Source organism: Pogonomyrmex barbatus, unplaced genomic scaffold, assembly GCF_055798465.1.
Source record: "Pogonomyrmex barbatus isolate J1 unplaced genomic scaffold, ASM5579846v1 scaffold19, whole genome shotgun sequence".
NCBI classification, from domain to species: domain Eukaryota; kingdom Metazoa; phylum Arthropoda; class Insecta; order Hymenoptera; family Formicidae; genus Pogonomyrmex; species Pogonomyrmex barbatus.
Window position 1 is genome coordinate 230,691 of NW_028297115.1, and position 12,751 is coordinate 243,441.

The 12,751-nt window shown below is 39.2% G+C and overlaps 1 protein-coding gene across 2 annotated transcripts; it reads left to right on the top strand.

Annotated features, from left to right (window-relative positions):
• The first annotated feature begins 1,368 nt into the window (after positions 1 to 1,368).
• LOC105426925 (uncharacterized) lies at positions 1,369 to 9,652 on the top strand. Of its 2 annotated transcripts, XM_011638373.2 has the most exons (3): positions 1,377 to 2,719; positions 6,601 to 6,782; positions 8,879 to 9,652. In XM_011638373.2, the coding sequence occupies exons 1-3, from the start codon at positions 1,855 to 1,857 to the stop codon at positions 9,095 to 9,097; spliced, it is 1,266 nt and encodes a 421-aa protein (XP_011636675.2). In that variant the 5' UTR covers positions 1,377 to 1,854; the 3' UTR covers positions 9,098 to 9,652. The 2 variants fall into 2 exon arrangements, with proteins under 2 accessions (XP_011636684.2, XP_011636675.2); XM_011638382.2 differs by lacking the exon at positions 6,601 to 6,782 and having other exon boundaries at positions 1,369 to 2,719.
• The last annotated feature ends 3,099 nt before the right edge of the window (positions 9,653 to 12,751 follow it).

Genomic DNA, 12,751 nt, shown 5'->3' on the forward strand with positions numbered 1-12,751 from the left:
TTTATTCGGGGGTGCGGGCGTCGGGCGCTTTATCGGCTCTCCTATCGGGACTCATTTGTTTTTGCTTATCGCGAAGTTACGTGACGGAGCCACCGTAAATATGACGGACGGGTGCGCGACGATGGAATCTCAGCGCGCCCGTCAGAACAAACGAGCGTCACAGACGAACCCCCAAAAATCTCCCGACACGCGGCAACGTGAAGCGATGCGACGGCTCGATTTAGGGGCTGAACGTCGAGAGGGAAGTCTCGAGACTGAGAGGGGTTGACGTTCGACGTTGCGAATCGATATGCCTACCTACCTACCTACCTACCTACATGCGCGAGCAAGCCGTATCTCCGTTACTGGACATCATGGAAGACATGGCCGAAAATTCGGAAATGCTCATATTTTCATGTTTCAGGCACGTTTTTGTCGTTGTCGATACAACATTTCATTCTTTCAGCTATGATTTTGACATTATGTAAATTGTGACATTTTATAAGTTAATTATGTCATAATTAACCTGATATAGTAATTATGACTTAACTTTTTTTACATATTGTAATCGAAGTTATAGTTATAGTTTAGAATAATAAAACAGCTTCTATAAACAAATCGCTTATTAATTCACAATAAACATGATAATAAATTTCAATGTATTTTTAATTTTTAACAGTAAATTCGCTGCTAAATTTAAAATCATACGTTTAATTTTAAACGTCCAATCTGTCGATTAAAAGTTAAACCAGAGGTCTTGTCATTTATTTTTTGTCTTGTAATTGAATTAAAAGCGATGCTATCTTGCCAATCTTACTTTTGAAACGAGATCCCACATTAAATTGTTATTAGAAGAAAAAAAAAAATATTCAGCTATTAAAAGATTTATCAAAAGACAAAGTTTTTTTCGAAATGTTTTTAGTCCGCTTCCAAATGATGTTTCACGTCGACTAATCCAAACATGATCTCTCCGCTTTATCGGTGTCACTTAATGCAGCGACAATTGAAAACTATCTCATCCGCACTCTTAATTTTTTTTCAATCTTAATCACCACGCCTAATTGCTCAATTGCGCTCATTACCGTCTCCGACGTAGTAAAGCGAGTGGCGATTAAATCTCTCCCCCGTCGCCCCCCTCCCCCTCTCCCGTGCCGCAATTCCCCGCTCCGTGACGGCACGTCGCATTTGCACGAGAGAAACTTATCCCTCGGTCACAAAAATCGCTGTATAGATAATTCCTGCTCCTGGGTCCCAGCCACGGGGCGGAGCGTCGCGAGGAATGCCCCCGTTGGCAGTTTCCAGCCTCGCCCCGTTCTCTCCTTCTCGCTCTATCGCCCTCTATTCCCCACTTCCACGGGGGAGGGGGGGGGGGAATCTCTCTTCCGTCGACGAGCGTTGCGAGCCGTCGGTCCCCACTACCGGGCGCTCAGCCGGAGGCAAAAGGAAAAATCAGGGCGGTGCTGGCTGAGCGGTCAAACTCAGTCCACACGGAGAGCTCGGCTTGGTTAGAGGCTACTCAGAGCCGCTGGTCAGAGCTGGTCATCACTGATCCACAAGGGCACTGTCAAACGTCGGACGAATATATATTCCCGGTGTGATCGATGTGCCTCGCGCGCGTCCTTCCCTGAAGCTGACCGTGGACGAAGGAGATCCGAACATCCGAACGAAGATCCGAATTCGTGAGAGGCCAAGATGCGCGAGTCAGTGAAGAGTCATTCGTGAAGCAGTGAAGCCACACCGAGCCTCTTTATCGCGGAATGAAAGGATAGCTTCTGTACAAGCACAGGAAATTTCACGAACGTGCATCTCTTTCTTTGCGAGTCCGAGCAGTGCTAATCGATCGGAAACGGAACGGTGATCCATCGACGTCCGAGAATGACAGTAATAAGGATGACCTCGCCGGTGACGCCTGCATCGACCAGCCCAGACTCGGCGGACGAGGCTCAGGCGCTGCGGGCGAGTCCTAAGCCGGCTCATCGATTGAGCTTCTCCGTCGCGGCTCTGCTGGCGGACACCAAAAGGACACCGTCGGAACCGTCGACGAGGCAGGACACGCTTCTAGCGTCGTCGAGATCGTCGGCGTACGCGCCAATTCGACAGGAGCCTCGCGTGCTGAAACACCCGTACGACTTGAAAACGTCGAGATACGCTCTGTCGTCGTCGCCCAGCCTCAATCAGGAGGCCAGACTGATTCACTGCGTATCTCCTCACAGCGCTTCGGAGTCGAGAACACCGCCGAGGTATTCCGAAGCGATCGATTACGCCTGCAACATCGAGTCGCCCGGCAAACGATCGACTTCCGATAGCGTGGACTATCGCGTGCATCCATCCACCGACGCCAGTTCCACACCGGAACCAATGGTAGGTTGTTCCTCGTCTCCGAAGATCGTCGGCCATCACGGCCAGGATGCCGGCTCGCAGTCGCCAAGAAGCAGCTCCCACGGCGAGGCGCACTCGAGGTGTTCCGAGACGGACGACATCGAGGACGACGACGAGAGCAGGCTGGTCGACGTCGAGGATCTTCAACATCATCCGTCCAGCCCGACTCCCGTTAGGCCGACGCCGGCCTATCTCGGCGGTTTTTCCACCATCGGCGGTATCCCGGAGATTCCGCCTGGTCTTCACCCCGCGGTCTGGGGTGGCGGACATCAGAATGCAGCCGCCGCCGCTGCGGCGGCCGCGGCGGCCGCGGCCACGGCCTTCTTCCCTTCTCATTTCTCTCATCATGCTCCTCTGAACGGTAAGCTGCAATCTTTTGTTTTTTAACCGTTTACATTTATTTATTTCCTTAACGTTGAAAATGTCTAACCAATTAATTCGATATTTTAATTGATATCTAAGCGGATCGATGATCCGCCGATGATATACCGATAATATTAAGAGAAAATGACACTTGAATGAGAAATCTCATTTTCCTTTATGTCCCGCATAATGGTTTTCCTAAGTAGCCATTAATCGTTTCATTTAATAGTCATTAATCATTCGCTCGTTCTCAACGTCAATTTCAAAAGAGCCGAGCCGATTTCACCGTGCGACGACAACTGTGTTTGCGATTGTCTTTGAACTTTGGCGGAGTGCCAATCGCCCTTGTGTTCCTCGGTAGATTCTTTTCATGGTTCATTGCGGCTAAAGCGATTACGCGGTTACAGATGCGCGGTTTACGGATGGCAATTTCTCGCTGCTATATAGAATCCAGACAACTTTACTCCTTATCGATACGTAATATCGTACGTGATGATATTCTGAAAACACAAGCTCCGCAGAAGGTTATCTTGTGGTAATAATCACGCAAATGTACTTCTGTTTACGGTTTTACAACACAATGATTCAATCAGCTCGTAACAACTCAATAATTTTCTATTAGTCTCCATATAGTAAATCTTCAATTCTCTAATAGAAATAATTACAACATTTTTTTAACTTTTGATAACTGATTTGACGAACTGTACATAAACGGCATTATCTCTGGTAATTATTTTAACAATTTACGAATTACGAAAGTCAATTATCCAAGAGATAATTTGCTTGGCGTCATTTTGCTTGTGTTAAGGAGTTCACTAGAGATGGACTTAACAGAGGAGAACTTAACTACATTTTGCTCGTGAATTTTTTTAACGAAGGAATGGGTGATTATCGCAGAAGGATGTCCCGAGACAAATCGAGCAAACAGAAATTGATTCTCTAACGACCGCTTCAGCCACTGCTGAACGATAGCCTACCGTCGCTCAATCGGGCTAAACAATTCTCACGTATTCCCTGCTTGATAAATAATTGTTACGAGAGAGAGATTGTGATTTATACGTAAAAATTTACCTAATATTGTTATATAATAAAACCTATCTCATCCTTCAAACATTTAATCACTTTATCATCCAATTTAATAAGCTATTTTGTATTTCTATATTGACTTTTTTATATACAAATCCTTTTAAATGTTTCTTTTGAATACAAAGTTTTTCTTAATTTATTAATTAGTTTTCATTATAACGATTGTAGGAACTTTTTCTTATTAATTCTTTTATAAACTATTTGATTAACGTAGATTAATTTGTAATGAATATGCATTATTATGTAAAGCATTCAAGCGATTAAAAAAATGTCGATACTGCCGTAGTTATTACTAATTTAACTGAAATAATATTGATAATAAGTGTGTATTAAAGAAATATAAATACACATAAAGTAAAATTTAGTTCAAGAATGAAGATATCTACTTGTGCCTTATCGTAAGCATAAAAAAATCTCGGATAAGGTCTTATATGAAATATACGCACAGTACAGGCGAAATGCCATAATTCTGAAATATGAACTCTCATAGAAGGTACTTTCACAGATCGGCGCACCCCTTCAAAGTTTTATACCACCGTTCTTTTATCATGATTATCTTAAATAAGTGATTCCTGTACCATAAAAGAATTCACTGGTGATACAAATGTGAAAAAGTTCAAATAGTTTTATTTTTAAATTGTATGTAGATAATTATAAACAACACGTAATTTTTCTAAAAATATTATTGCTTTTTACTTTGAGTATTATTGAACAAATGAATATATGACAGTTTTATCAAAGTTGAGGTAAAAGATTTAAAAAAAACTTATGTATTTGAAGCAAAATGCATAAATTCATCTTTTGAATTTATTGAAACATTTTTTTAAGCTTTTCGTAATTATCTGTTTTTTTTATCATTATTTCTTTTTATACAGATACATACATGAATTATAAAGACTCCTGACTTTTAATGCTGTTTTTATTATAAAAATATAATAACAGCAATAGTCTTCACATTATTATTTATTCCGCTCGTAAATATCCGAATTTAAGTATATTTTTAAAAGGCGCAGAGCGCCATCGATACACGAGGGCGATGAGGAGGAAATCGAGCACGTTAATCCTTTCGATCGTTATGCAACGCAATAAATAAAAGACACAAGTATCCAACCGTTCACAATCCTTTCTTTCCAGTTTGCACTACGTCCGATGATCGTTGCATTCGTTTGGAGCGCGCTTGCTTATCTCGGCGGAATCAGCTAATTATTTCGAATGCACATTCTCGATCGGTAGCCCCGATCGGGATCGAAATCGGATTGGCCTCCGCGTTTTTGGTGGCCCTGCGACGCGGAGAAATCACCGGATGCCGAGACTAATTGGAATCCTTAGCGAGCGGTGAGGAAACGTATACAAAGGACAATTCCGAAGTAGGAATCGCGAGCATGGCGCATACTATCGCGTTATAAGCCCGGGCTGATGCGTAGAGAATCTTGGAACGGCGACAGGGAGGAACGAGAACGAGGCGCGGAGAGGCGAGCGAAGGGCGGTTCTCCGACGACGACGAATTTGAAATTCAGAAACGGCAACTGCCAAGACGACGACGATGACGACGACGACGACGACGACGACGACGTGGCCTTTTGTCTCGTCGTGATCTCAGCTCGTTGCTTCGGTACAGAAGCTGTTCACCTCCGCTCTACAAATCTGTCAATTGTCTCGAGACAAATCTCAAGGAATATAACCAATATATTCCGATACCGGACTCCCCGTCTTTCCTTTCCGTCTTCTGGCTCGATACGACTTCTCGATTATGTAAACATAGCGTAGAACATAGCATAGACATTCTCTGTACATTCAAAGATTTAAAATATCTTAAATATATACGAACAATTATTTTCTTCTCGAGTATTGCATTGTTTTTAAATATTATAAAATTTAGCAAATATCGTTTTGCATTTTATTTTGAGAGGCAAATAAAAAATATCAAAATATTGGATATTAAATCATTAGAAAGGCGCAAATTTTCTCTTTGCATTCTTCGTATCGGTTTCTAAGATTAAATTATTTATAAAAATAACACAAGTACTTTTATTATCTGCGTCATCTAAATTCTCGCAGTTTAATAAAATTTCCAGATTACATAAGGCTTTTTCTCACCTTAGATTAAGACGACGGTATTACAACAGTTCAACAAATTGATATCAATAAAATGCGGATCTATCTAAATTACCGTGCTCCTGTTTGAACACACGAGAGACCACACACAATTTCACGATGACCGTGACTAATAGAATAACGCAACATTAACCATTGATGAGCCGTGTTTTCTAACGCGCAATTAACGGAGGCCGCAACCGTGTCTTTTTCTAAACAACGAGCTCGGAGAATATCGAGCTCACGCCAACGACGACGTCTTCCCTCGCGCGAGCAGGCGTTACGATCGGCGCTCTTATGCGAGCGGTAGTATGCCGCGGCCCGGCCGTGTAGAAACAATTCGCGGCCGGAATTTTGCGGTCGGCCGGCAAAAAAGTAATGAGGCCAGTTTGCGGCGCCGTTCCGACGGAAAAATTATGAATTGCACCCTAAAAAGACGCGTTTGCCCTCGCCGGGCTATTCCCAGTCGGTTCGAGGCCGGCAAAAACGGGACATTGCGGTCTCGGGGGGGGGGGGGGGGGGAGGGGGGGAGGCCCTTTCCTCCGTTGGCCTACCTATCCCGAAGGAACACCTTCGCGAGAGGGGACTATCTGTCCGTCAGTTTGTTCGTATGAGCATAACGCTCGCGCTCGTCGCTCTTCCCATGCGCAACATGCACCCCCCGACTGAAAGCGTGTTCTTTTTTTTCTCCTCTTCCAGAGAACGGCGAGCCGGCTAAGATTAAGTGCAACCTGAGGAAGCACAAGCCGAACCGAAAGCCCAGAACGCCCTTCACGACCCAGCAGTTGCTGGCCCTCGAGAAGAAGTTCAGAGAGAGGCAGTACTTGAGCGTCGCCGAGAGAGCGGAGTTCTCTTCGTCGTTGCACCTCACGGAGACACAGGTTAAAATCGATTCTACATTATTATTGTTTCGCGTACGAGTTAACGGAATCCTGAATTTTGCATCAAATTCGCTCTTAACAGACAATGATGTTCGCTGCATCATATAGCATTTTTAACTCTAAATAGATATAAATGTAATCATAAATAATTGCTATCGACAAAATGCATGCAAAGCACTTGATTGAATAAAGTGAAAAATGTCTTCTTGTTCAATTCCTTTAATTTTTTGTAAGATATATAGAGATGTGAAAATCAAGATTTCTCGACATCGAATCGAATCTTACTTCTTTGTTTGCATCCAAATGGAATCGAATCGACAAAATTTTACCGGAATCGAATGAAATCGAATTGAATCGTTGAAACATCACTTTTAATTAACGACATAATTATTGTTAGGTTGAGTTTTAATATATAGATAATAGATTTCTATGTAAAAAAAAAAAAAAATAATATTGATATTAATGTATGTAATTTATATTTGAAATGTTTCGAATTTGTATTCGAATAATTCGTACATCTCCAGTGAAATATGACAACATGATTTTGCAAATATTTCTTAACCGTTAACGTAGTTAACGAATAAACTCGACTCTTGCGTTTATTCGACAAAAGCCTTAAATTTATTGTCGATTTATTGAAGATTGTTGTACAGCTTATATATATTATAGCTTATATTGTAGATTATTATTAGAGAGTTTACGGAGATAATTTATCGGAGAAGCGGAGTTGGGGAACGTTTTATTGGGAATCATAAATTCTTCACCCGTTATGCAATCAAATTAGCACATTAGTAACCGACCCGCGGTGAGGATCGTAATTTCTAGCGAGACGCGGCGCGATGCGGCGCGGCGTTCGCTAAAATTCGCTGAAACTGGCACCGGCGGAACGTGTGTACGCTCCCCTGCCATCTTTCGCCACTTTTATCTCCTCCGGTGCCGGGTTGCCATTCACCAGTCAAAACAGTCCGTGCGTGTCTCGCGAGACTTAGTTATGGATAGCTATAGCTGGCTCGGCGGAGCCAGTCAGATGTGCGGTAATTAGTGCGCACGTAAACGCGCGTTATCCGTACATGAGTACATGATGATACAGGGCAAGGAGGACGGTAATTTTATTAATAGACTACAAATTGTCTGAGATGCGTTCCACGCGATAGCACGCGATGACCGGCCAATTATCTTCGGTTGAGATCCCGATTCTCTGGCAGCGATTTCCGCGTCTGGAAACGCATTTCGCGCGCGCGCGCGCGCGCGCATACGAGCGGGCAGGGTAAGCGTGAATCGGTAAGCGAGCTCATTTCCGCGAGCGAGCCGTCGCACCGCTCCGAAACGATTCCCGACAACAACCGCGCCGATTATTTGATTAAGATAGACGTTCGATAAAATTGCAGCGAGGGGTAATGATTTGTTTATAGCCCGCGGAGATGCGTCGCCGCGATATCGCGGATTATTTATCAGTTTCCTCTCCTCGACTTTATCGTGATGTCATCGAAGCGCTCTTTGCCAAAATTATAAGTGCCTCGAAAGTGACATTTAAATGGGATTTAATGTGCCTCCATCTTCCAGTTTATTTTAAAGATTTTAAACGCGATGCCAAACGCTCGAGCTGCGAATCCCAACAGTCCGAACGAAATTACACGAAAATTATACGATGTTGTAAAATTGATACAATTTATTTCCATCGTAACTTCAAATTAATGTCAAACAAATTTTGTGTTGATACAAGTCTAGTCGATACAAGTATTACCAGACATTATTTTCAATATAATAAATTTTTGGCCCGTATTCTTTAACTTTAAGTAGGAAATAAATTATTTTTTGTATTTTTTGTATACATAAAACTTTTTAAAATTATTTTGCTTTTTTAATTGTATATTTTCTTTATTATTATTTGTACGTTGATATAACGTTATTCGCTCGGAGCGCGAATATAAATTTAGAAGCTGCAACTCAACATTATTCTCCCCCCTCCAAATAATTGTTACGTCGTCCCGGAATATTTGCAGACACGAGAGTAATCATATCCCATATTAGTTATCGTGTCGGAACTCATTATCCTAAATATGCCGTTGTAAAATCAAATTGATTTATTGTTGCAGGTGAAGATCTGGTTTCAGAACCGACGTGCCAAGGCAAAGCGTTTGCAAGAAGCGGAAATCGAGAAGCTAAGAATGTCGGCCGTGAGACAGCATCACACGGCGCTCTATGCTTCGCACCCGGGGATCTTAACCCCCGCGGGACTTTATCCTGTAGGAATGCTGTCTCATCCCGGGTTGACGCCCCATCATGCGATCACTCAGCATCCCGCGAGGGAATGAGAGCAGTAGTGTTCGATACTGGTCTGAAACCGCTGAAAGAATCTGTCATCGAATTGTTATACATTCAAAGGAATGATTTGGACTATGCAAAAAAGGCAGACTTGCAAATTATGCGATTGTAAAACATTGATTAATAAAATGGTTTTAAAATGATTGCAGAGAGAGAGAGAGAGAGAGAGAGAGAGAGAGAGAAAGAATAAGAAAGAGAGTATTTCATCGGTTTCGAACTTTCCAGTATTAATTTAAAAAAAAAAAAAAAAAAAAAAAAATGAGGGCTCGTGGGCCCGTTAAAAATTTGTCAGTGCCAATGTCGCCTGTCTTGAAAAGATTGGAAACTGTAAATAGAATTGTAAATATTATTCATATACCGCGCGTTAATAATTTTGTACATAAATATCTAGTGATTATTCTTGAAATGGGATTGCATTTGCGTCTGAGTGCAAATAATAAAACTCTTGGTAGTTTGGAGAAGATTCTTTTTCCAATTTTGTATAAATGTAAAGCAAACATAATGACGATCAAAAGAATTTATTTAATAAATTGTATTATCATAAATTATAGAATTTGTTCCCCTCCCTGTCTCCTCCTATCTTTCACAACAAAATTAAAAACAAAAAAGTCTTAATCACAAATATAAATTTAAATATGAACTAATTTTACATGTTATTTTATTACTGAATTTAGTAATTGAATTAAGTTTCTGTACTAATTTCATAAAAGTACAATATTTTAATAACATTCGTTTCATGAGAAATTTTTTGACAATCTGAAATCAATCATTTAAAATTTGCCATGATTATTATTCATTAACATCTTCGTATGTTTTATATATTACTCTTTTAAAAGTTTTGTTTTAAAAATTATAATCACATAAAACATAATATCCATTCAAATTCATTTAATAAGACAAGTTTACGTTTTCGTTACACTTCAGAATAAATTTGAAAGCAGATTTTATATATTCTGAATTTCCATAATTTCCATTAGTTTTAATTTTCAATCTTGAATCACTCCAATAAAATTTTAAAGTTTTAAATAACTTCTTTTTAAATAACTTCATAATAAAGTCTATCATTTTCATCAAAATTTACGAATAGAAAAATATTGACATTGAAATGTTGCATGTATAATTGTACAATAGGGAAAATGGACTATTTACCATTTAATTGTAAACAATGATGTGCCACGCTACGATATTGGACACCGGTTCAAAGTCCGTGTCCTCGTCTAAGTTTGAGCACCTACGTGAGGATGTCGTCCATGCAGATCTCCACGGCGTACGGCGTACGGTGATTACGCGAGCGCGATTACGCGGTACCCCGAGAATGGCGTCTCTGTGCGTATATGTCGTTGGGCTAAATTAGCCGTGGCAATTAGTTTCGGAATCGACCTCGCCGGGTGGTTGGCGCCACCATCTTGATTACGCCCGGGGAAGAGCCGTCGAAGACAGTAGCCAGCACTGTTTGCCGAAAGGCCCGCGCCGTTCGCGCGGGCTAATTAGCGATGCCCACCGAGATATCGCCGACGTGCGCTAATAATACCGAGTATAAATATTCCGAATTTTTTCGTCTGATAGCCCGTCCGCTCCTGCTACCCCCTCCTCTCCCTCCCCTTCATTCACGAGCGGCTGCCCGCGATATATCATTTTTGCATTTAGTTTAGTAATTGCAGCTTTGTTCCGCATCTCTCGCAATTTCGAACATTAGCAGACAAAAGACTCTAGGAGATCAGACATCGATAAAGTCAAACAAACATTCTACAAGTTTGTGGAGCTGTAGGTTGCAGTGCCGTAACTATTGCAAATTGTAGAAAGATCGTGCGCAAGTATGAGAGAGTGAGAGAGAGAGAGAGAGAGAGAAAAAGCTACGGAAAGAACACTAAAATAAAATTTTATAAAAACTAACATATTGCGTTGCATCTAACCAATGATAATTTATTATAAAATTTCCATTAGCATTAATTATTAAATACTCTATATTAACCGTATGAGTTTTAATAGTATGAGTTTTATTGAAAATAATTGGAATTCGCTTATTTATAAAGGTTGAAGCTGCACTGCGATTGTCAACAGATCCATTTTATCTTCCGAGGGTTAACTACAAACACATATATATATATACAAATTTAATCAATTTTATCTTATCGTTTTCATGATGCAACCAAAGTTAAACATCCTCATAAGGAATATATCATCTACCATTTATAGCGCAAGATTAAATACTGTTCGAGTAATTTTTATGATTAAATTAAAATTAATGAACGATATGATAATAAAACTTTTCCATTGCATAAACTTAGCTGGGGAAATTGCTTGTTTCTCCATTCACTTCAGACATTTCTTCATAAAGCTGTGATATATTTTAAACTTGCTTTTTATTTTAATTTTAACACCTTTTTTTTCAAATCTACCTAATATGTTATGAAAAACCCGATGTTGGAATGTTTCCCAGAAGTGAATGGTACGTGCCTGAATTTTAATCGCGCAATTAGTCGCCAGTCATTACTGCCTGCTTCGACGACTGTTTCAGGAAAGTAAGATAACGTCAGATTGTATCACGCGAACTACCGTACTGCTTGTTAGATTTTATTACGAAGGCAGATCGTACATTACATACTTGACTACTTCTATTCCTTGCGTCGGAAAAAAGCAGATCACATATTTACATCTTTTATTTTTTATATTTTATTTTTATACCAGAGTATCTTTTTAGTATTTTTTAAAATATTCTTATTATTAATATTTTAGTTGTATTAAAGTAAAATAGAGATCAGTATACCTCTAAATTTTTATCGTTACCTCAGTAATAAAAACTAACAAAAAAATAATATATAACATAAATTATAATTCTTATAACACATTATGTGATTACTTTAATATATGTAACAAATAACATTTTCCGTATAAATGTTCAATTTTTACATTTTTATAAAATATTATGTTAGCTATGGCATAATAGTATTAATTTTTTTCTTTTTTTTTTAAATAACGTTTTCTCTGTAATAATTAGATTTAAAAAAAAAAAAGATTATTGGTTGTTGTAATCTGGTTTAAGGCTTTATACCGAATACGTATCGATAATTCATTAAAAATTAAATTAAATTTTAATGAAGGCATTAGAAAACATTTGATGTTCTCAATAAAAAAGCAATAAGAATATTCAATTACATTTATAAAGAATTGACGTTATTATTGACGTCAAAATGCGTTTTAATTACACTTCTTACGAAATCAATGACGAGCAATAGTTCCACATTTTTTATGCGCATCTCATTTCCATCGTAAATATTTACAATTTCGATAAGGCTCGATTAAGTTCAATCAAATGTCGGGTCAAGATCTTTCCACGATTGACTTTAAAATATAAAATTACACTTTGAATGTCTAAATGCAATTCGATATATATTCATGAGTCATAGTTAATTTTCTATTATATATTTTGTAAAAATCTTTGTTTACTACATTATCTTTGTTTACTACTTAATATGCTAAATAACTGCTTTGGTAATTTAACCAATTCATCAAGAATCTTTGGTATTGATTAAAATATTTAAATTAATAACAATTATTAGTAATTCAAAATAATAGAGTGTGTCACATAAATTTACTACATTATATAGTTAAATTTAACTTAATAAAAAAATAGTTTTCTGGCA

Excerpts from the sequence above, each read along its gene's own strand:
- LOC105426925 (XM_011638373.2), top strand. The coding sequence starts at position 1,855 with ATGACAGTAATAAGGATGACCTCGCCGGTGACGCCTGCATCGACCAGC. Across the intron at positions 2,720-6,600 it reads TCATCATGCTCCTCTGAACG|AGAACGGCGAGCCGGCTAAG; the intron begins GTAAGCTGCAAT and ends CTCCTCTTCCAG. Across the intron at positions 6,783-8,878 it reads TGCACCTCACGGAGACACAG|GTGAAGATCTGGTTTCAGAA; the intron begins GTTAAAATCGAT and ends TTATTGTTGCAG.